Here is a 22,708-nt window from a genome sequence, read left to right on the forward strand (position 1 = left end):
AGTTTTCATTCACAATAACAGTTTGCATGGGCATTATAATCCAGATTTAAGAATCAGAAACAGTGTCAATTGTAAATAGATATGCTTTTGTCTTGATGTAGATTATTACACTCTATCGCTTTATTGACATTTCCTAATTCACATATAGCATAAGGAAACAGTCTCAAGGAGAATGCTTAACAGAACAGCTCCACCCTTGTCCAGGCATAAAAGCAGAGTTTTCTACATATCAAACATCAGGTTGCTCTATTTATAACCTCTTGCGTTCTCATATTTTGGGATATGTGCCTTTTCACTATGCAAGGTCTCCAAAGCTCACAGAGTGCTAAGTCATTTTCTTTGAAGTTTTCCTTTTCTAATTCAGAATACTGCCTTTAAATATTTGGAAGCTAAACTAATTTTAATTTCCTCTTCACAGAAGAGGAAAATTTCATGCCTTCACTTCAGCCTTTGCAAAACATGAGTTATTAAATGTATATATCTAATGGAAAATAACCTCCAAGTTGTAGTTAGAGTCTAGCAATTTTGCAGTGGGCATAATTTTGAATAGAAATGAAATAATCTCTAAGCATGACAGTGGGTCAATTAAGAAGAAAAAGTATTCTAATGCCAACTGTCACTAAAGATAGAAAATCCCTTCATCAACATCTCACAAATTCACAGCTGTAGCTCTCACAATCAAATTAACCTTTTCTACTTCAGAAGAATTCAAATGCCTTAAATATGACTATCCAGAGTGATATGATACCAGATACACCTTAGCTCTGATTTGATACCATTTCTTTAATCAATAAAAAACCAAGACAACATTCCTGTTTTCCATACCCACCTTCCTCAGCAATCTTCAAGAATTTCAAAAGCAAACCTCTTGTCCACTTCTCTAATCCACAGATTTCTCCATCCATACAATATATATATGAGTGTCTCCAACAACAGCTCAGGAGACAGACTTATGATAATAAACTCATATACAATTTGAAACAAATGGATGAGAAGTTTAAAAATAATGGCCTTTCACTTAAATAAAAAGTCAAAGCAAGAGACACTACTTTTCAACTTTCTAAAAATCACTAAGACCACTTTTTTTGTAATGGAGAAATACACTTATTGAGCTATCATTATTTTGAATAAAATCCAAATATAATCATAGGAATTTTATGCATTTACATTTTACCTTTAACCAAGATGACAGGGTAGCAAGAAGAAAAACAATGATTCTGGTACTACTTAATCCTTAAAAACAATACAAAGCTACTACAATGTTTTCACATCTCAGGCACTATATTGATCATTAAAAACTATCATGCAAGCAATATCAATCTATTAAGTTTCTCACAAGTGGGCTGTATCATAAATTCAAAATTATTTGCACAAGAATCTCCAAGCCACCTTTAAGATCCTGCGAGAAGGCATTTTCTGAGGCATGATCACATTCTATAACAGCCACGTTAATTCAAGGCTGCCACAGTACAGTGAGTAAATCAAAATATAACACTTACCTTATTACAAATAACTGGCAGATTACAGGCACCTTTCAGCTTGCAGCTATACAGCATAGTTGATTAGAAATAAACAAAACATCTTTCACTCCAGTGACAGAACTGCATCCTCAGACTTGGCTTTCGTTACTGAATCCCAGCAAGAAAGGCTGTACTCCTCTCAGGGCTAGTAGCAGCCTCTTTGCAGAGAACACTTGCTGCTCTGAACAGCAGCGACTTAGAATGAAAGTAAGAGGAACCCGTGATGTTTAAATACCGTTGCTTCACATTCACAGGATATGACTCAACTCTCTCTCAAACCAGTAGGGATCGAGTTTCCCCCCGCAAAACTGTTAGATTACATAACAAACATCACATTTGGGGGTCTCAAATGTTTACAAACTAAAATTGAAAATTTTCCCCTGCTAAATCAGACATGCGTTTTCAAAATCATCAACTTCTTCCCTATGGCACAGACCACAAATGGAAATTTGAATAACAGCATGGCTCAGAGAAAAACGACCCTGCTTACTCTCGGCAATGAATTCATGTAATGTTATTAAATGTGTGTGAACTCGCCAACATCGCTCTGACAGAGATATAAAAAGAGTTTCACTAACATTTCATCGGTGCAAACAGTATAGAGTCAAACTCTGACTTTAATATTCAAGAAGTGGCAATTCCACAGAACACAATAGAATCTTCTTCACCAAGTGGAGAATGGAAATAGAGCTTTGTGGCTTGCTGTCGCTGATTTCCACAGAAATCCTGTCCTACGCTGTCGTTACCTTGCACTGCTAGCTCTGCCTACCTCTCCAACTCAGAGTCTTCCTTTATCTTTTTCTCAAACATTTCCACAGGAACATGACTAATGAGAGAGCTGCTCTAGCAACTGTGGCAATGTTCTCTGCTTTCCCCACCATCCAAGACATCTTAACTCTGAGCTGTATTAAATTTGATCACACGTTGAATTATTATATTTGGACATTTCAGTCAATAATTATAGACTTAGATCCTTGGAGGAGAGTCTACCACATAAATTCAACTGCCATCAGCAAGAACAAAAAGATGAAAACATGCATATCAAATAGCAAGTAGACCAGGACTGTTCAACAGAAAGATAAAATGAGTCACATATGTAATTTTAAACATTTTAATATTATAAAAGGGAAAAGTACCATGTAAACTTAATTTTAATAATGTTTATCCTAATATATCTAAAATAATATCATTTTAATCTATAATCAATATAAAATTAATTACAATGTCTGTACTAGCCTTGGGGAGCTAAAGTCTATTTTACATTTATAGTACATTTTAATCTGAGCTAGCTATATTTGCATACACAATGGCTAACACATGGCTAGTGGCTACCACATTGCATAACATAGGTCTAGAATTTGGGGTTCATTCTCAGTCCTCAGGTTGCAGTTCAAATGTTGTCTCTTCAGGGAAGGCTTCCTTTACCACCTTATCTGAAATGACCTTCCCCAGTTACTTTTCATCTCATGTTCTTTATATTTCCTTCATGCTAAATCACAACCTGGAATTGTCTTCTTTGTTTATTTACTTATTGATAGTCTGTGGCCCCTAACAAGAATGAAAGAAACCCGAGAGCAGGGAACTTGTTGTAGTCAGTATTTTATTCCCAGCCCCTGGCATGGTGACCAGTCCATAGCAGAATTTAATAAACTTTGTCTAATAAATGAGTAAATAAAATATAGAACCTGCACTGCTGCTGCTGCTACATTGCTTCAGTCGTGTCCGATTCTGTGCGACCCCATAGACGGCAGCCCACCAGGCTCCCCCGTCCCTGGGATTCTCCAGGCAAGAACACTGGAGTGGGTTGCCATTTCCTTCTCCAATGCATGAAAGTGAAAAGTGAAAGTAAAGTCGCTCAGTCGTGTCCTAGGGTTGGCAATAGAGTATTGACAAATGTGTTTCAAGACTAGGTACCTATTATGTCATTGATACAATCTATCATTATCACTGAATATTTAGCAAATACATTCAGTAACACTTTCCTGAACTGAAAAACAAGCTCTCTTTCATGGTATTAATGATCCTTAATCTATAATGTGTTTTCTTTTCACATATAATATTAAATATAAATAACAGACTTGTTTCTTCATTACTCTGGCAAAGATTTGGAATGATACTTATAAGAATCCTCTGGTCCTATGACATAAATCTGGATACCATTAGTAAGTCTATCTTCTACTCACAAAAATATAAAAAAAAAACACTATCTATGAGACATTTGTAGTGACAATTATATATTTGCCTGAGCAGCACACATACCTTCTCCTTCTAGTATCATAATCCTGATTTTTATCTAGCAAACCACCCATTCCACCCTCCTTATCAATCCGTGTGGTTTATACTATGCTGACCCAGCCCCACAAGTGGGCACGTGACGCAGGCTTGACTGATTGGTATAAATTATCCACAGAACTACAGTGACAGGGTCAAGAATGGACACAGGACCCAAGCCACTGAAGCAAGAGCCAACCCCTGCACTTCTGCTGATATTGACAGAGAGGCTATAAAGTCAATAGAAGGTAAGTGTGGAACTGCTGGTTGACATTATTTGCTACCACACAAAGTAAGGTTGTCTGAAAATGAGGCCAACCCAAGAAAAATAACAAAGATGAGAAAAGAAAATTCTGGACAATGTTACTGTAGTTCCTAGATCTTGCCATTCATTAAATCACATTTGCCCTTTGCGGTAATGATGGATGTACTGGAATATTCACTGCAGAATTTTTCGTAGTAGTAAAAAACCAGAAACTCTGCAATAGGCTGTGAGGAGTTGAAGTGTTAAATAATGAGTTAAGTATACTAAGGAACATTATGTAGCTAATTTTTTTTTTAATGTTATCTCAGTGCAGTGATGCTAAAGCTGAAACTCCAGTACTTTGGCCACCTCATGCGAAGAGTTGACTCATTGGAAAAGACGCTGATGCTGGGAGGGATTGGGGGCAGGAGGAGAAGGGGACGACAGAGGATGAGATGGCTGGATGGCATCACTGACTCGATGGACATGAGTTTGAGTGAACTCTGGGAGTTGGTGATGGACAGGGAGGCCTGGCGTGCTGCAATTCATGGCGGTCACACAGAGTCAGACACGACTGAAGCGACTTAGCAGCAGCAGCAGAGCAACTGAACTGAACTGAACTGGGATGCACTGACATGCGAACTCCCTAAGAGACATTCAATGGAAATAACATGTTTCAGAAAAATACATTATCCCAGTTATGGGTACATAAATTTTTACATACAAAGTAACAGAAAAGGACCAGGATGACTGCACACCAACTGTGGACAAATGGTTATGTCTAGGAAAATAGATGTGAAATAAGAGAGTGACTGGGGAGGACAAGGAGAAAGCCAGTCATTTCACTTTGTTTATTACCTATTGCATGAAACTCATAAAATGAAAGTGAATTTATATACCCCTTAGGTAAACTGAAAAGAACATGCTACTCTTTAAAATGAAATAAGTTTGATATTTTATATTTCTCTACTACATTATTCCTACTCTAAATGGACTACTCTTACTTTTTTTTTTAAAGCAAAGTAACAGAAATGAGAGTGCTTTTCTCTACCACTCTCTCCATTCTTCATCAGTCCAAACTTATGCATTATCTAATTTTTCAGTGTGGCTAGGAGATATGTCAAGAGAGAGACAACGAGAGGGCAGAGAGAGACAGGAACCCACAGCAAGCTACAAGAGGCCCTCCAGTGCACCTTCTGAGATCAGCTAAGGTCTTTGATTTTTTTTTCTCGGCTTCCTGAAAGTTCTTTTATTGACTTCATAAAAATATAGCTTTGATTTATTCAACTGTCAACATATTGACAGCCAAATATTCATAATAATATGCCTTACATTAATTTAGTTAGTCTTGGATCACTGTAAATAAACTGGCCTATTATTTGCTCAGTGAAAGGTTCCTGGTCTCTGAATTGGGCAGAATTGCTTTCCTAACTGGGGCTTCTCCGGTGGCTGAAATGGTAAAGAATCTGGCTGCAATGTGGAAGACCTGGGTTTGATCCCTGGGTTGGGAAGATCCCCTGAGAAGGGAAATGACTACCCACTCCAGTACAAAATCTAAACCTTGGTTGGTTGGTTGTTTTTTTCTGGCTCGATCAAGTCCTCAAAAATCTTCACATTATCTTAGGTCCCACCCACGCTTTTGTATTCCCCTGGGTTTCCACAGTATTCCTTCCTTAAAAATCACACAGCTAATGGTACTCAGTCTGAGACAGGAGTCAGGCCCTTTTCAAGTTTAGTAAAGCTAACCAGGATTGGAATTTACATAGTGCTGACACATTGATGCGTTTGCCAGGCAGTGAGTATACTGCTCTATTTTATTCTCAAAGCCTACTTATCCTGATACCTTAAACCTCCTACAGAGTCTGTTGACTCTCTTGAAAACCTTAACATAATGCAAAATTTGCTTCAGATTTCCTGGAAGAAATAAAACATTTCAGATACAATTAAAGCCACCATATGCTCCTGCCTACACCATTTCCTCCTTAGGTAAACACTCTATAGGATTATCTTTTATCATTCCCATGCATCTTTTCTATATTTCCATCAAACATGTGTTTATCCATAAATAAGATACTTGTTTGCATGTTTTAAGCTTCATAAAATTGTAGCATGACATGTAGATGCTTTAATTTTTAGTTTTATTTTTTTGCTTAGCATTATCTTGAAGTTTTATGTATTAATAGTTCTATATAATATAATCTTTTTAATTGCTCTATAGCATTCCAATTCATACAACCGTTCCCCTATTGGTAGATTTAGGTTATCTCTAATGTATTTCTACTATTTTTCTTAATTTTAAAAATGATTTCATGTGGGATCTTAGTTCCTCAACCAGAGGTCATTACTTGCACCCCCTGCATTGGAGGCACAGAGTCCCAACCACTGGTCCCAACTATAGGGACCAAGGAAGTCCCTATTGCTACTATTAAGCTACTCTAATTCTTGTACATGTGCAAGAACTTCTCTAGAGGTGGACAGGATTGTAATAAGAGGGGACAGAATTGTAGAGTCATTGGATATGCACAGCTGCACCTTTACTGGAAACTGTCAAACTGGATCCCAACATAATTCGACAATTTACAACTCAGCCAGCAATGTACAAGAGTCTTTCTTACTCTAGATTCCTACTATCTCCTCAGTACTGATATTCCAGACTCTGACATTTTTGTCATTTGTTTGTGACGGGTATAGAATCTCAGGGTTTTAATTTTGGTTTCCCTAATTACTGCTGAAGTTGAGCATCTGATCTAATTATTATTGGCCTCTTCCCTAATAGGTTGTTTTTCTTTTACTTACTGGGAGGTCTTCATATACTACAGTTCAACTCTTTTGTCCATTATATAAACCACAGAAATTACTTTTCAGAGTGTAGCTTGTTTTATCATTGTTTATAATACTTTTAGTGGTTTATTATTTTTAAATTTTATGCTTCTTTAATTTAAAACTTTATTGTTTTTCAGTTACTTATCTATATTTCTTGAGTCAAAAGAATGGTGAAAATTCAGCCATTCTTCCTGAAGCATTCCCAACAATAATGTCAGAATGCACATCTAAAAGGGATCTGAGAAGAACTCCTATTTCCAATGAGTTCAGTTCATCAATTGCTGAGTATCTGCTATGTGCCCACATTGTGTTAGAGAGAACACACTTGAAGCAATCTTTGAGAGAGAACACACTTGAAGTAATCCTTATAATCAAGAAATAGGAAGTCTAATTGAGGAAAGAAACTTACAAGTAGATGATGATGATGAAACGGAGAAATAACCATGTGCTAGAGATGGTGGTAATTCATTATTTAATTTAGGAGTTTAATTAAGATGGAGTAACTGTTATTATAAGAGATCTATACAAGATGCTATGAAGCAGAGAGAAGAGAATATGTTATTACCTTGCACCCTAAGGATTATTCAAAATACCAAGTAGTTAAATTTGTAGTAGTACAGACCTGTGAGATATAGAAAGATCTGCAACTGACATTTCTCTTTTCTCAAGCAAATCTATTTTTCCAAATAGATCACTCATAAATTAATCCTATTTAGAAGATTAGTAGGAATTAAGGGGCAGGTTATTCATTGGGAAAAGAAATATGCTTCCTTGGGAAAGCTAATTTCTTTTCACAATCAATAATCCAATTATATAATGACATTTTCCTGAATTCATCAGAGACAGTTACCAAAAAGCCTGCAATTCTTAAGAATCATAACAAATGGCAAAGCTTCCTATATCTGATTATTAATAGTTTATAATATTGAAGCTAAAAATAATCTTATTTCTTAAAGAAATTCCATCATAAATACATCTGTAAACCAAGCATCCATATTTATCACTTTTGTAAATATAATGTTGCTATTATTTTTCTTTCAATGCAAATATCTAGAGCATTTTAAAAAGTATAGAATATAAGAGTAGTTAATTTCTTCACCCAGGAGGAAGAAAGGACTCTCCATCTAGAAACAGAGAAGGCAGGCAGGCAGCGTCACCTATTTCCTGGGGAGAGATTCAGGATATCCACTTTCTTGAAGCCATGAGCTTTACACTCGAGTCTTCTATCTTCCTAGTGACCTCTAGGACTTACAAACTCAAATGTGTTTGCAATTAGCTATTTGGGGGGCCGACATTAAAATGAATCTGGAAATGAGAAAATAAGACTACCATTTGAGAATAAACCTTTGAAATAAAAATACAGAAGGTCAGAGCACATAAATAAGAAAGGGAAGTTTAACTGTCAGAACGATACGAATTCAAATGCTTCGAGGCATGCACGTTACCAGTGGGGAATGCGAGTCAATGTCATGGCCCCGGTAGGGACCTGGCAGATGGGACTGAAAGGCAGCACCAAAGCCTCACCTACAGGGGATAGTCTCTACTCGGCTCCAGAGAATAGACCTCACGTGGGAAGGGTCCAGGAAAGATAGAGGAAGGGTCCAGGAAGGATAGATCTCTGGACTTTTCAAATATTTTTTCCAATTTTTTAAGTTACGTGAATACTCCTGAATTTTAAATCTTCACCTTTATATAGTACGAGACAAACTAAAGCTTTCAAAGGCCATATGTGTCCACTGATGTGCCAGTCTCAGATTCTCAGATATGACCATGCTCTATACTGATTCTGCCAATAGGAGGACAGTCTAGACCATGAAACAGGTACAAAGCAACCTCAGAAGTAAGCATAGTCCATGATCACTCAAATGCTGGGATAGGGTGCTCTGGGCTAGTGGCATGCCCCTTTTTATTATAAATCTGCCTTTAATTCCATTAAACCTATAAGTCTGAGAACCAGCTGTCTTCTGACTCCATGTGCTACTTTCCATTACGTTACTTTCTGATTAGAATTTGGTATCCTGTTTACATGACTTCAGGGAGAACTTGCTGGAAAGCTGAGGGACCTGAGGATCTACGCAGGAGCTATGTCTCCCAATATAAAAGTTAGTAAGTTGGCAGCCTGGTTAGAGAGGTGGCCTGTCTCCAGGCACAAAAAGCACTTGGGTGGGAACACGAGCCACCACACCCCAGCAGTTTCACTTCTCGTTGTAAAGGGAAACATTGGCGTTCTGATTCTGTACATCAATCATATGAGCTTTGTTAATAGAAGCCCAGCTCTAGGGGACAGACGGGCTCCAGAACTGCTGACAGCTCTGGTTTCTGGGCCCATAAAGTCTTGGGCCAGACCACAGAGAGCGACAAATACCCTAACACAAGTCCACCCTGCAAGGCCTCATGGGAGCTTAAGTAATTTATCTTACAACCACCCTTATCCTCACTCTGCCCTCATCGCCACACCTTTCAGAGAATCCCTATCTGGTCCTATGAAGGTCCAGAAATGACCTAGGAGTGTAAAGTGGAGAATCAAAGAGAAAAAACCCAAGAACACAGACAGAGTATGCACAGAAATGATAACACTTATTTGTATCCATCGGTGCTGGGAAACAGATATTGCGCTACGTGCTTGCTAAAGACCATCCCGTTTAATCCTCAGAAACTCTGAGAAGCTAATACTATCTTCAGGAATTATTTTACAATGGAGGAAACAGAGGCTTAAGGAAGTTAAGCAACCTGACCACATTTACACAGGTAACAAGTAGAGGAGCTGGGATTAGAATCCACACCCTTAAACACTGCACTCTGTTGCCTGTATACTTTATTTCACTTCATCATTTTTAACACCAAACATGCACTATGTACTTATATGCTGGGCACCGTTCTAAGCACTTTACCAATACTAACTAATTTCTTTCTGAAAATAACAGTGTGAAGTGGGCACGGAAATACTCCTGTTCTGATATGGACACTGAGGCAAAGAGAAGTTAAGTAACCTGCCCAAGATTATCCAGCTAGTAGGTGGCTGAACCAGGATTCAAACACAGGCAGTCTCGCTCCAGAGTCCATGCTTTCAGTCTTGTGGTACTTTTACAATGTTCCCTTGGAAGAAATGATGAAGATTTCAATTTCAATTTCAAATGTTAATTTCTATACTACTGTAAGTGCAATTTTTCAGAAGGATAGGTATAAAAACAAGATCAAAAAATTTATGCCATATCATTTCTCTTTATTATATACCAATTAGAAAAACTGTAATTCTTCTATATCTGAAAATTATGAAGCAAGTAACCACCATAAAATACTAGAGGCCTAGATACAATTATTCTTAGGAGACATATCCAAGGAAGGTGACAAATTTAATTCTACACTTTCCCCCCCCCTCACTATGCAGAAGAAATTAAAGGAATACTTTTTATTTCTGCATTTATCAATCCTGGGAAGTAAAAATAGGAATACCTTTGAGAAATCTTAGATGAGCAAATATTCCAGAGTTTAATTTAAAGGTCATTTTTTTCCTTAGATATTGAACAAGCTTAATTTCAGAATAGAAGTGCATTGAACATAAGGAAATTGATGTGGATACATCCTACTTGAAACCAAACTTTCTGTTAAACTTAAAATGGAACTTTCAAATTCATAAATTGCCGACTTTTATTAAAAATAATACTTTGGAATTGATTTGATAAAAATAACACCTTCTGACTCATGCAGTAAATGTGAAGGAAACTACATAAGTAGTGAGAAAAGGCCTTCATTGGTTCCTATACCACTAAAACAGTCCAATTTAGACCCTCTTAGACACGGTCTAAAATGTTAACTCAATCCTGAATTCAGAAGATCTGCTTAAGTGTGAGATCTGTTTCATTCCCTTATGGTCTTTACTGTTTGACTAAGTTAATAAACTCATTCCAGAACCTGTCATCTTGAGAGACATAGCATTCTTCTGAACTGGCACTCAACAAAAAGAAACAGTACTACAAAGCTTTCTTTATTTTAGTTCTCTATTCTCTGCAACACTCCAACCATCTTAACTTACACAATTCAGGTTGTCTGGTCATCAAAGCATAGCTTACTCCCCTAACATTACTGCTTGCCTAGGTTTATGCCTCAGAATTCTCAACACACCCCACACTCAGGCCCCTCACCTGGGCCCCTTCGTATTTCTCTTTCATTCTGGTTCTTCTGCCATTCTTCCTTGCACTGTCTCCATTTCATAAAACAGTTTTAGGAATTTCAAGGTAATTTTTGAGGCAAGATTCCATGGTTCTTCAAAGAGCAGGTTTTAAAAATCTGAGTACTCTATCAGGGCAGCACCAGGGGATTCCCCAGCCTCCACAGCTAGCCACCCAAGGACCCAGCCCTTCCTACCAACAAGTCAGAACCAGCCCAGGATTATCTACTCCAAGGCTGCAGAGCCGGATGCACTGGGATCTGGCCCCGCTTACCAGCAGGTAAGCAGCCACTGCATGCAGCAGCTGTCACAGCCAACCAGGCTGAGGGCCAGCCCTGCCTGCTTGCACACCAACAGCAGTCAGCCCTGACACAACAGAAGGGCCCAGGCAGCCCATACAGGCAGTACCCCCAACACATATAGATCTGGTGAGAGACAGGAATGTGCAACCAGACTACATCTCCTACGTAAGGCCACTTCTCCAGGATCAGGAAATATAAATGACCTACTGAATACATAGAGACAAGTCAGAGGATAAACCAGAGAAGCAATGAAAATGATGACAGAGGAATATGTTCCAAAGGAAGTACCAAGACAAAACCTCAGGGGGGAAAAAAAAACCAAGGTGGAGATAAGCCACTTATTTCATGAAGAGTTCCATGTAATAATAATAGAGATTCTCAATAAACTGGAAGATATGAGAAGTTTAACATAAAGTTAAAAAGTATAAAGAAGGTCTGAACAGATGAGGAATACAATAACAAATGAAAAATACACTATAAGGAATCAACAGTAGGTTAGATGATAGAAAGCAATGGATCAGTGAACTGGAAGACCAGGTAGAGAAAATGACCCAAGTTAAACACAAGCAAAAGGCAAAGGAGAAAAGGAAAGATACATCCATCTAAATAAAGAGTTCCAAAGAATAGTAAGAAGAGATAAGAAAGCCTTCCTCAGCGATCAATGCAAAGAAATAGAGGAAAACAACAGAATGGGAAAGACTAGAGATCTCTTCAAGAAAATTAGAGATACCAAAGGAATATTTCATGCAAAGATGGGCACAATTAAGGACAGAAATGGTATGGACCTAACAGAAGCAGAAGATATTAAGAAGAGGTGACAAGAATACACAGAAAAACTTTACAGAAAAGATCTTCATGACCCAGATAACCATGATGGTGTGATCATTCACCTAGAGCCAGACATTCTGGCGTGCAAAGTTAAGTTAGCCTTAGGAAGCATCACTACGAACAAAGCTAGTGGAGGTGATGGAATTCCAGTTGAGCTATTTCAAATTCTAAAAGATGATGCTGTGAAAGTGCTGCACTCAATATGCCAGCAACTTTGGAAAACTCAGCAGTGGCCACAAGACTGGAAAAGGTCAGTTTCCATTCCAATCCCAAGGAAAGGCAATGGCAAAGAATGTTCAAACTATCATACAATTGCACTTGTTTCACACACTAGCAAATAATACTCAAAATTCTCCAAGCTAGGCTTCAACAGTACATGAACTGAGAACTTGCAGATGTTCAATCTAGATTTAGAAGAGGCAGAGGAACCAGAGATCAAATTGCCAACATCTGTTGGATCATAGAAAAAGCAAGAGAGTTCCAGAAAAATATCTATTTCTGATTTAGTGACTGTGGCAAAGCCTTTGATGGTGTGGATCACAACAAACTGTGCAAAATTCTTCAAGAGATGGGAATACCAGACCACCTTACCTGCCTCCTGAGAAACTTGTATGCAGGTCAAGAAGCAACAGTTAGAACCAGACATAGAACAACAGACTGGTTAAAAATTGGGAAAGGAGTACGTCAAGGCTGTATATTGTTACCCTGCTTTTTTAACTTAGATCCAGGGTACATCATGCGAAAAGCCTAGCTGGATGAAGCACAAGCCAGAATCAAGACTGCTGGGAGAAATATCAATAACCTCAGATGTGCAGATGACACCACCCTTATAGCAGAAAGTGAAGAGGAGCTAAAGAGCTTCTTGATGAAAGTGAAAGAGGAGAGTGAAAAAGCTGGCTTAAAACTCAACATTCAAAAAACAAAGATCATGGCATCTGGTCCCATCACTTCATGGCAAATAGATGGGGAAACAATGAAAACAGTGAGAGACTTTATTTTGGGGGGCTCCAAAATCACTGCAGATGGTGATAATCACTGCATGGGGTCCCAAATAAGATGAACCCAAGAAAACTTACAATATTAATTGCAAAAATTAAAGACAAGGAGAGAATCTTAAAAACTGGAAAAGGAAAGCAACTAGTTACATGCAAGAGAATTTCCGTAAGACATTCAGCTGACTTTTTAGCAGGAACTTTCCAGGCCACAGGAAGTGAGTGTATCAAAGTGATGAAAGGGAAAAAATCTACAACAAAGGATACTCTACCTGGCAAGGTTATCATTCAGACCTGGAGGAGACATAAATTTCATAGACAAGCAAAAGCTAAAAGAGTTCAGCACCAATAAATTAGATATGCAAGAAATGTTAAGGGGACTTCTCTAAGCAGAAAAGATCACAACTAGAAATATAAAAATCACAAAAGGTAAAATATCATTGGTAAAAGCAAATATGCAGTACAGGTAGTTGATTAACTGGTTAAAAAACAAAACTAAAATCATCTATATCCACAATTAGTAATTAAGGAATACACAAAACAAAGAGATGTAAAATATGATGTCAAAAACATTAAAAATGGGGGTGATGAGTAAAAATACAGGTTGTTGGAATGAGTTTGAACTTAAGAGATCATCAACTTAAAGTAATCATTTATATATAGAGACTGCTATATATGAACGTAATGGTAACCACAGTCTAAAAATCTAGAATAGACACACACATACAAATAGAAAGGAATTAAAATATAACACTGAAGGTAGTTATTAAATCACAAGTGAAGAAAGCAAAAGAACAAAAGAATAAAAACAGAACTACAAAACACCCAGAAAATAATTAATAAATGGCAATAAGTATATACCCATCAATAAATACTTTAAATGTAAATAGACTAAATGCTCCATTCAAAAGACATAAAGTGGCTGAATGGGTAAAAATCCAAAACCCAAGTACATGCTGCTATACAAGACTCACTTCCAATCTAAAGACACAAACTGAAAGTGAGGGAATGAAAAAGTGTCTCCCAAGCAAATGGAAATGAAAGGAAATGTGGGATATTAACACCAACATCAGACAAAACAGACTTTAAAACAAACACTGTGACAAAGACAAAGAAGGACATTACATTATGATCAAGGGATCAATCCAAGAAGAAGATGTAACAACTATAAATGTATGTGCAGCCAACACAGAAGCACCTCAATACATAAAGCAAATATTAGCAGGTATAAAGGGAGAGACTGACAGTAACACAGTATTAGGGAACTATAATATCTCATATCAATGGACAGGAAGTCATACATCATCCAGACAGAAAGTCAACAAGGAAACGCTGACCTTAAATAACACATCAAATCATATGGACTTAATAGAAATATATTTACATTTCTTGCAAAGGCAGCAGAATACACACTCTTTTCAAATGCACATGGAAAATTCTCTAGGATAGGTCACATGCTAGGACATGAAACAAGTCTCAATAAATTTAAGAAGACTGAAATCATATCAAGCATCCTTCGCAATCACCAAATATGAGACTAGAACAAGAAAAAAACTGCAAATAACACAAACAATTGAAGGCTAAACAATATGCTACTAAACAAGCAAAGGGTCATCGAATAAATCAAAGAGAAAATAAAAAAATATCTAGAGACAAATGAAAATGAAAATACAATGGTCCAAAATCTTTGGAATGCAGCAAAAGCAGTTCTAACAGGGAAGTTTACAGTGATATAAACTTACCTCAGGAAAAAAGAAAAAAATATTAAATAAACAATCTAAACTTACACTTAAATAAACTAGAAAAAGAAGAACAAAAGCCAAAGTTAGTAGAAGAAAAGAAATCATAAAGATAAGAGCAGAAATAGAGTAAAAAAAACAGAAAAGATCAATGAATCTAAGAACTGGTTCTTTGAAAAGATAAGCAAAATTGGTAAATCTTAGGCCAAATTCATCCAGATAAAGAAATAAAATCAAAAATGAAAGAAGAAAAGTTACAACTAACACCACAGAAACAGAGGAATCATAAGAGATTGCTGTGAATGATTACACACCAACAAAATGGAAACCTAGAAGAAATGGATAAATCCCTAGAAATGTACAGTCTCCCAAGACTGAAACAGAAAGAGGAAATATGAAGAGATTAATTATCAGTAACAAAATTGAATCAATTGAATCAGCAATAAAAAGAACTCCCAACAGAAAGAATCCAGGACAGATGGCTTCACAGGTGAGTTCTACCAAACATTTTTTTTGTGTGTGGGTGTGTGTGTTAACACTTAGCCTTCTCAAACTATTGCAAAAATTGAAGAAGAAAGAATACTTCTACAAAGCTAACATTACTCTGATTCCAAAAGCAGACAAACACACACACACACAAAGAGCTGGACAAGACAGCTGCCAGCAGTAGGAATATACTTTAATGAAGAAAATTTAATGAAGAACCTGGCAGCATAAGCCTAGCTAAGTTTCTTAATTGCTATGGGGTGGTTACTACTACATGCTTCTTGCTTTCTCCTCTTTAGATGTGTCTATAGCAGTTTATCTATGTCTGTCTTGCTATTGAAAATTGGCTATAGTGGGGAGTGGGAGTAATGGGGAAATGTTGGTTAAAGCACACAAAGTTTCACTTATACAAGATAAATAAGTTCTGGGAATCTAGTGTACAGCATGGTAACTATAGTTTCTAATACTATATTGTATATTTGAAATTTGCTTAAAAAGTAAATCTTAAATGTTCTTACCACATGCAAGACAAGTAACTATATGAGGTGACTGATGTGTTTAATTAGTTTGATTGTGATATCATTTTAAATGTATACATGCATCAAAATATCATATTCTACACCATTAAATACATATAATTTCTATTTGTCAATCACACATTGATAAAGCTTAAAGAAAGAGAAGAGAGTAGAAAATGGTGGAGCAGACAGCTTGCCTTTTATGTTCACAGTTCCTCAGATTTAACAGCTGTGCTAAAAGAACTACACTGAAACAGTCTGACCTTCACCAGGACCTTAAATGACAAATAATTAGTGGGTGTTTAGATTTGAGGGTCTTGGGGAATAAAAGTATATTTGGCATATGAAGACGATGTGAGTTGTAGGTGCATGGTAGATTACAGAAGACTGTATTTTCCAAAGAGGCACACAAAAAAATCTCCCTTCACACATGCTTTTCTCACAATGTGACTGACACGCCTCCCATCAGCAGGTGATGAGGGATTCCTTGACCTTCAGCAAGACTGTGACTACAGCAGATGTGATGCCATGTGACTTCTGAGAGTAGGTCATAAAAGCTGGTAAGGGACCATCTGGTTCTCTCCTGGGCTTGCTCTTAGAATCCAGTCACCATACCACAAGAAGGGCAAGTACCCCATACAGACGCCCATATGGAGAAAAACTAGGGCTATCGCTGCAGCTGAGCTTCCCGACAATGGCCAGCACCAACTTTCTAGATATTGGAATAAACCATCTTGAAAGAAGGTCCTCTAGTCCTCAGTTAAGTGATATGCATGGAGCAGAGACAATCTGATCTTACCACACCCTGCCCAATGTATGCATTGATGAACAAAATATATGGCTGATGCTGTCTTCAGTCTTTAAGCTTTGGGGTAGTGTTATACATAAAACTACAACCGGGGCAGCCTCTTACTGTTTTCCTTGCCTGCTGTCTTCTATTTCTGCTCATCCCACATGAATTTTCTATAAGATAAAGCTGATCAAGTTATACCCCAGAACTTTTATCTTTTTTTCCAATTTGATCTCTATGCCAGTAATCCCCTCAAGATCATGAATGGTTTATTTAACTTTATAAAAACATTAAATAATTCCCAAGTAAATCAATAAATGAAATGTTTTATTCCTGGAACTTTAATAGACTCTATAAAGGAGTCTTGACTCATAAGGTAAATTATGCAACACTGAATTACCAAATTAAAAATACCGATATCCCTTTAATAAACTGAAGGAAAAAATTTAAAGAATTCACTTTTGAATGTTAAAATAGTTTGTACATATAAACTGAGAAACATCCCTGACGCAAATAAATTGAGACTGAGAAGATATAGTGTGAAAAATCACTACACGTTTCTTCATAAGCAGATGATACATTATTTTGCCTAAACCTTAATAATCTGATTTTGATAAGTACTGAACTATAAATTCAAACACAGTTCTGCTTTATCATATAAAATATGGAATTATAAGCAATTCTCAACATCTCAAGTATAATATTTGCCTTACCATTTTTAAGAATTTCTAAATTTTTCATTAATACTATATACTATACATATTTTTTCTAAATATTCCTTTATTCTTTTTGTAATATAACCACACAACCACTCCCAAGTTATTTGTAAAAAAAATCTTGGTATTAGCTTTTTTTTTTTTTTTTTTTGCTTTCCCTCTTACTGATTAGTTCTTACCAAGCAGACTACTTTTTATTTTATTATTTATGTTAGATTTTTATAACGCATTTCCTCCAAGGAGTTCAAGATGTTTGGCATACAGAGGTGCTTCTGTTTCTCTTTATTTGGTTTGATGAACACCTTCCAGGCATTGCTGGAGCCAAGAACACCATCCAAGTCAGGAGGAAAAGACCACAGAGCAAGGGTCAGAATAGCAAGGTCAGAAGTGAAGCGCCCAGCTGGGTTATTTGTAGAGCAGTGAGAACTCAGGGAATTATGAAAATAACTGCATCCAAACCACTCTACTTTATAGTGCTACCATTGGGCAAAGAAGGTGCCCTGATCTCTCATATTTACTCTGTTCCTGCCAGTCACATACTTGTATCAAGATAACTGATCAGAAAGTAAGCAGTAGCCCCTGCTCTTTGTACATTATGCTGGATTGGGGCTGCCTGAAGCCAATGACCCTATTTGACTTTCCCTATATTTAAACTCAGTGACGAAATTAATTGATATATCACATTGGTGGAGTGGTCGGGGAGTGGTGACAGTGGATTTGCAATAAAGGGAGGCACAGAGTTCTATGGGTTCCTTGCCCTGAAAATTTGACAAGGTCTCCAAGGCAAAGACGGTCACACTTAAAGAAGGGGAACCTCAGACACTCTGAATGGGGACTAAGAGTGAGAACTAAGCTGACGTAAGGACAGTGAAGACATACACACAGACACATTTAAAAATGTGACCTCTTCTGGCAAAACAAAATTAGAAAAGCACATGCCAGTGTTCCATCTGTGCCACACAAGAGTCAATATTTCCACTGTGGATGTTGTGACTTCTTGAGAGAAACTGTTTACAGGAGGGAAAAAAGTAAAGTATGTCAACAACTTCTTGAAGAGGACACTGATGACCCCATTAGAACTGGTGGACACCAACAAACTTTTTCATTCTCGAGTAGGCTAAAAAGGAATTCTCAACTGTTTGTTCAGTTAGGTATAGTTAAACATTTACAAAAGGAATAAACCTCTTACAACCAAGACAGCTTCAGTTGGTACCAACAGAGAAACTTCTAAGAGGAATCAATACAGGCTACATCAGCTTTTGCCCTGCTGACAGCCTTAGAAGTAGAGAAGGAAAAGGAAGACAGACGCAGAGTGCAGGTGAAGCAAGAAAGGAAAGTGAGAAGGAGAAAAGCAAAGAAGAGCTGGTTCAAAATTTACTTGAGAAAATGTGCCTGCTTTAAAAGGGTTTCCATAAACGGAAGAAGCTCTTATTCTTGCAGCATGCTAAAGCACAGAAGCTTTTAGCATCTTTGGGAGCTACATGAAATAAATGGGAGCAGAACTTCAGGAACAAAAGTGAAACACCATACAAGGCCTGAAATATCTTTTCTTACAAAGGGTGGGATTTTAATTATTAAGTCTTTTCATAAATATTGAATAGGGCAGAGAATGAATCAGTTGAATTTTCAAGATAGCTTTCAACCCATCAATGACTATCACATTAAAAAAATATATTTATACAGTATTGTTCTAAATGGCTCTACCAGGAGCCCCTGCTACACAGCTGTGTGATTCCATCATGATTTTGCTTTTTCATAGTGTTTAGATGGAATGTGCATTATAATTGTTCAAACATACCTATGTAGTAGGAATGAGGGTTTATTATTTTTAATAATTTCCCCTGATTATAATGGTAATCAATGTTTATTTTTATATATTGGGAAATTTCTGAAAAATATAAAGATTGCCTATAATACCAACTCTTACAAATAACTAATGTTTAACACATTATGTCCTTAAATATTTATTGAGTACCTCCTTTTTGCCAGTCCTGTACTAGTGAGAAGAGACAGAAAATAAACCTTTAAGAGAAGAAATAATATTAACTACTAAAAATATGAAGAAAGTGAAATAGGCTAATGTGATAGTGAGTGACTAACAAGAGAGGGAAGAGTTTGAGTTGGCAGAGAAGGATCAGTCACTTCAACAAGGTAAGCCTTGAACAGAAAGCTAATTGGTGAGAAGGAAGCAGATATGTCAAGATCTAGGAGAAGACTGTTTGCAGAACACAGATCAGCAAAAACAAAAGCCTATTTCTGCCTATTTTAAACATGAGGAGTGGAAAGGAGGCTCAGATATATCAGGGGTGTTGGAATTACCAGACCAGGAATTTAAAACACCTATGACTGATTTGCTTTGGGATCTAATGGGAAAAGTAGACAACATGCAAGAACAGATGGGTAATGTACGCAAAGAGAGAGAAATTCTTAAAAAAAAAAAAAAAAGAATCAAAAAGAAATGCCAGAGATCAAAAACAGTGTGACAGAAATGAAAGCCTTTGATGCGCTCATTAGTGGACTGGACATGGCTGAAGAAATCCTTTCTGAGCTTAAGGCTATATCAATAGAAACTTCCAAAACTGAAAAGGAAAGAGGAAAAAAAATTGAAAACAAGCAGAACAGAATATCCAAGAACTGTGGCACAACTGCAAAGTGTACCTACCCATAGTGTAACTGGAATACCAAAAGGAGAAGAGAAACAGGAACAGAAGAAATATCTGAAGCAATCATGACCGAGAATGTCCCCAAATTAATGTCAGACATCAAACCACAGATCCAGGGAGTTAACAAGATGGATGGCAAAAAAAAAAAAAGAAGAAGGAATGATAGAATTCTTTAAAAGAATGGTAAACAAAAAGTCCATATCTGATATATTTGTTTTAAAAAGTTTTATATCCTGAAGCAAAATCCACTTATTTCAAAAGTGATAGTCTCTTTTTCTGTCAAAATGTAAAATTGCACAAACAAGGGAAAAAAGCATCTTACTTCTTTTTGGCTCAATCAGGGAAAGACATACAAAGTCCACTCTTAATCAAAGTAACAGTCTTCCTATATTTATATTTTGTGGTCAATACAAGAAACATAATGGGGACTCTGAACCAGAACCAGGGGTGTGAGTGATTCACTTGTTCCTACCAAGAATGCAGTGCATTGATCAGGCTGATGGTGACTATGGGTGGCAGGCAGCAAGTGTGCCTGAGGCAGGGCACAGAGGAGGCAGAGGTCCCCCAGGCAGTGAGAAAACCAGATTCAATCAGATTGAAGCTTCAGCAGGAGGTGAGCCCACTCTCTGGGAAATGCCTTCTGCCCTAGGGGCATCAAAGGAGAGGATGAAAGTGGAGAACCTGAGTTACACCTGAGCAGGCTAAAGAGTTGGCTAAACTAAGGCAACCCCATCAAAGACTAAGTACATGCCTCAGTGATTCCTAATTGCAGGTGACTGGTAAATTTTTAACAGTTTAACAACTTTAAATTGGATTTGAACATTAAAAAAATTAATTTTTAGGTAAGAATATAAATAAAGCAATATTATTCGGTTATAACTATATATTCCATCACAGTTAGTGAAAGCTTATTGGTATGCAAGTAATAATTGACAGGAAATTCTTTAAAGGTCAATTAATCTTTTCCAATACATTCAAAAACATTCATAATATGAAATAAGGATAGCATACTGATACGGTATTCAGCATAATGAACATCTCAGTATAATGAAAACAGGCTCCTGTGAATATTCACTGAAATTCTATTCTGCTAAAGCAAAACCTTACTTTCCAATCTTTTTAATTAGTACAATTTCTCCAGGCATTCAGGAAATGACAACACAAGCCAAAGTCAGCAGGAAGTACCATCTCAGGAGTAAGAGGGCCCCAGACAATGGGCAAGTCCATCTTGTATTTGTAAACCAAGAGGAGGAAGAGGAAGGTATGCTGTCAGGGTTCAGAGTTTTGGGTACAACTCTACTTCTCCTGGTGGCCGCCTACAATGCATCTGCCTACAATGCGGGAGTCCCAGGTTCGAACCCTGGGTTGGGAAGATCCTCTGGAAAAGGAAATGGCAACCCACTCCAGTACTCCTGCCTGGAAAATCCCATGGACGGAGGAGCGTGGTAGGCTACAGACCATGGGGTCGCAAAGACTCAGACACAACTGAGTGATTTCACTTTTCTACTTCTCCTGACCGCATGGACATAAGACATAATTTAACTCAGTGTGAACGCACTGTGTTAAATGAAGAATGGACTTTCTCATGGAACTTGGGGTTATTATTCAGTTCCCTTCAGTTCAGTCTCTCAGTCGTGTCCGATTCTTTGCGACCCCATGAATCGCAGCACGCAGGCCTCCCTGTCCATCACCAACTCCCGGAGTTCACTCAGACTCACATCTATCGAGTCGGTGATGCCATCCCGCCATCTCATCCAGGACTCGTTTGTCTTGTCTTGGATGCTTCCGCCGCCAGGTTGGAGGCCTGGAAGCACTGCTGAGGGAAAGTGTAGGCACTGTGTCTTAAGAGAGCTATCACCAGGAATGGCAGGAACGAATGTTAGGCTAAACAGAACTTGGTCTAAGAGGTCCATTCTAGCATGATTCATCTTTAAGAGGAAAATAATTCCGTCTCAATGGACATAACACCCAGGGCAAAAATGATGCTTAAGCTTTTAATATTCTCACACTGAGGAGAGGGAATATATTTTTTCCCCTACTATATCTTAAAAGATTAGAGGTCTAAAAACTCCATGCGAAGGCTAAAATCTTCTAATGAGGCCCTAAAATACCAGGACTACCAGGAGCATATAGCTCATTGGAAGGAGAGTCAGTTCCTTTCAGTCGCTCAGTCCTGTCCGACTCTTTGGGACTCCATGAACTGCAGCACGCCAGGCCTCCCTGTCCATCACCAACTCCCAGAGTTACCTAGTAAAATTTACAGTGCATTTTGCATTTGCAGTCTGTCGCCAACTGCTACCATTCTTTTTTTTGAAACATTTCCCTGACATGGTGATCATCTGCAGGCATCTTTCTGAGGAGCCATCACTCCCCATTTTAAGGACATATGATCTGGGTGGAGCGGACTATAGCGGGGCTGTCCTTGAGCTATGCCCGGCCAGAATACACTGTCCCCCTGGGCAAAGAGACAGTTTCAGGGAGAAGTGGCCTTCTAAGCCAGACCACTGAGACCCAGAGGGTCAGACCTGGGACTTAAGCTGAAGCTCTCTACAGAGACGCTTTCTCCCAGAGAAGGCCAGCTGTGAGGGCGCTGTAAGTCTGAAACTGCTGGAGGTCCCTTTTGCCTCTGCACGAAGGGAACCTGCCAA

At 37.8% G+C, this 22,708-nt stretch overlaps 1 protein-coding gene across 10 annotated transcripts in view; it reads right to left on the bottom strand.

Annotated features, from left to right (window-relative positions):
- Positions 1 to 22,708, bottom strand: part of MCTP1 (multiple C2 and transmembrane domain containing 1) — a 1,073,276-nt gene that overhangs the window by 881,542 nt on the left and 169,026 nt on the right. For 2 of the 10 annotated variants that reach the window (XM_061424406.1, XM_061424404.1), the window contains exon 1: positions 1,500 to 1,726. The exons of the other annotated variants lie outside the window; for them this stretch is intronic. In XM_061424406.1, the coding sequence (XP_061280390.1) occupies positions 1,500 to 1,556 (57 nt within the window). In that variant the 5' untranslated portion in view covers positions 1,557 to 1,726. Of the gene's footprint in view, positions 1 to 1,499; positions 1,727 to 22,708 lie in introns of those variants that run through there. 10 annotated transcript variants of the gene reach the window in all.

Source organism: Bos javanicus, chromosome 7 (assembly GCF_032452875.1).
Source record: "Bos javanicus breed banteng chromosome 7, ARS-OSU_banteng_1.0, whole genome shotgun sequence".
Taxonomy (NCBI): domain Eukaryota; kingdom Metazoa; phylum Chordata; class Mammalia; order Artiodactyla; family Bovidae; genus Bos; species Bos javanicus.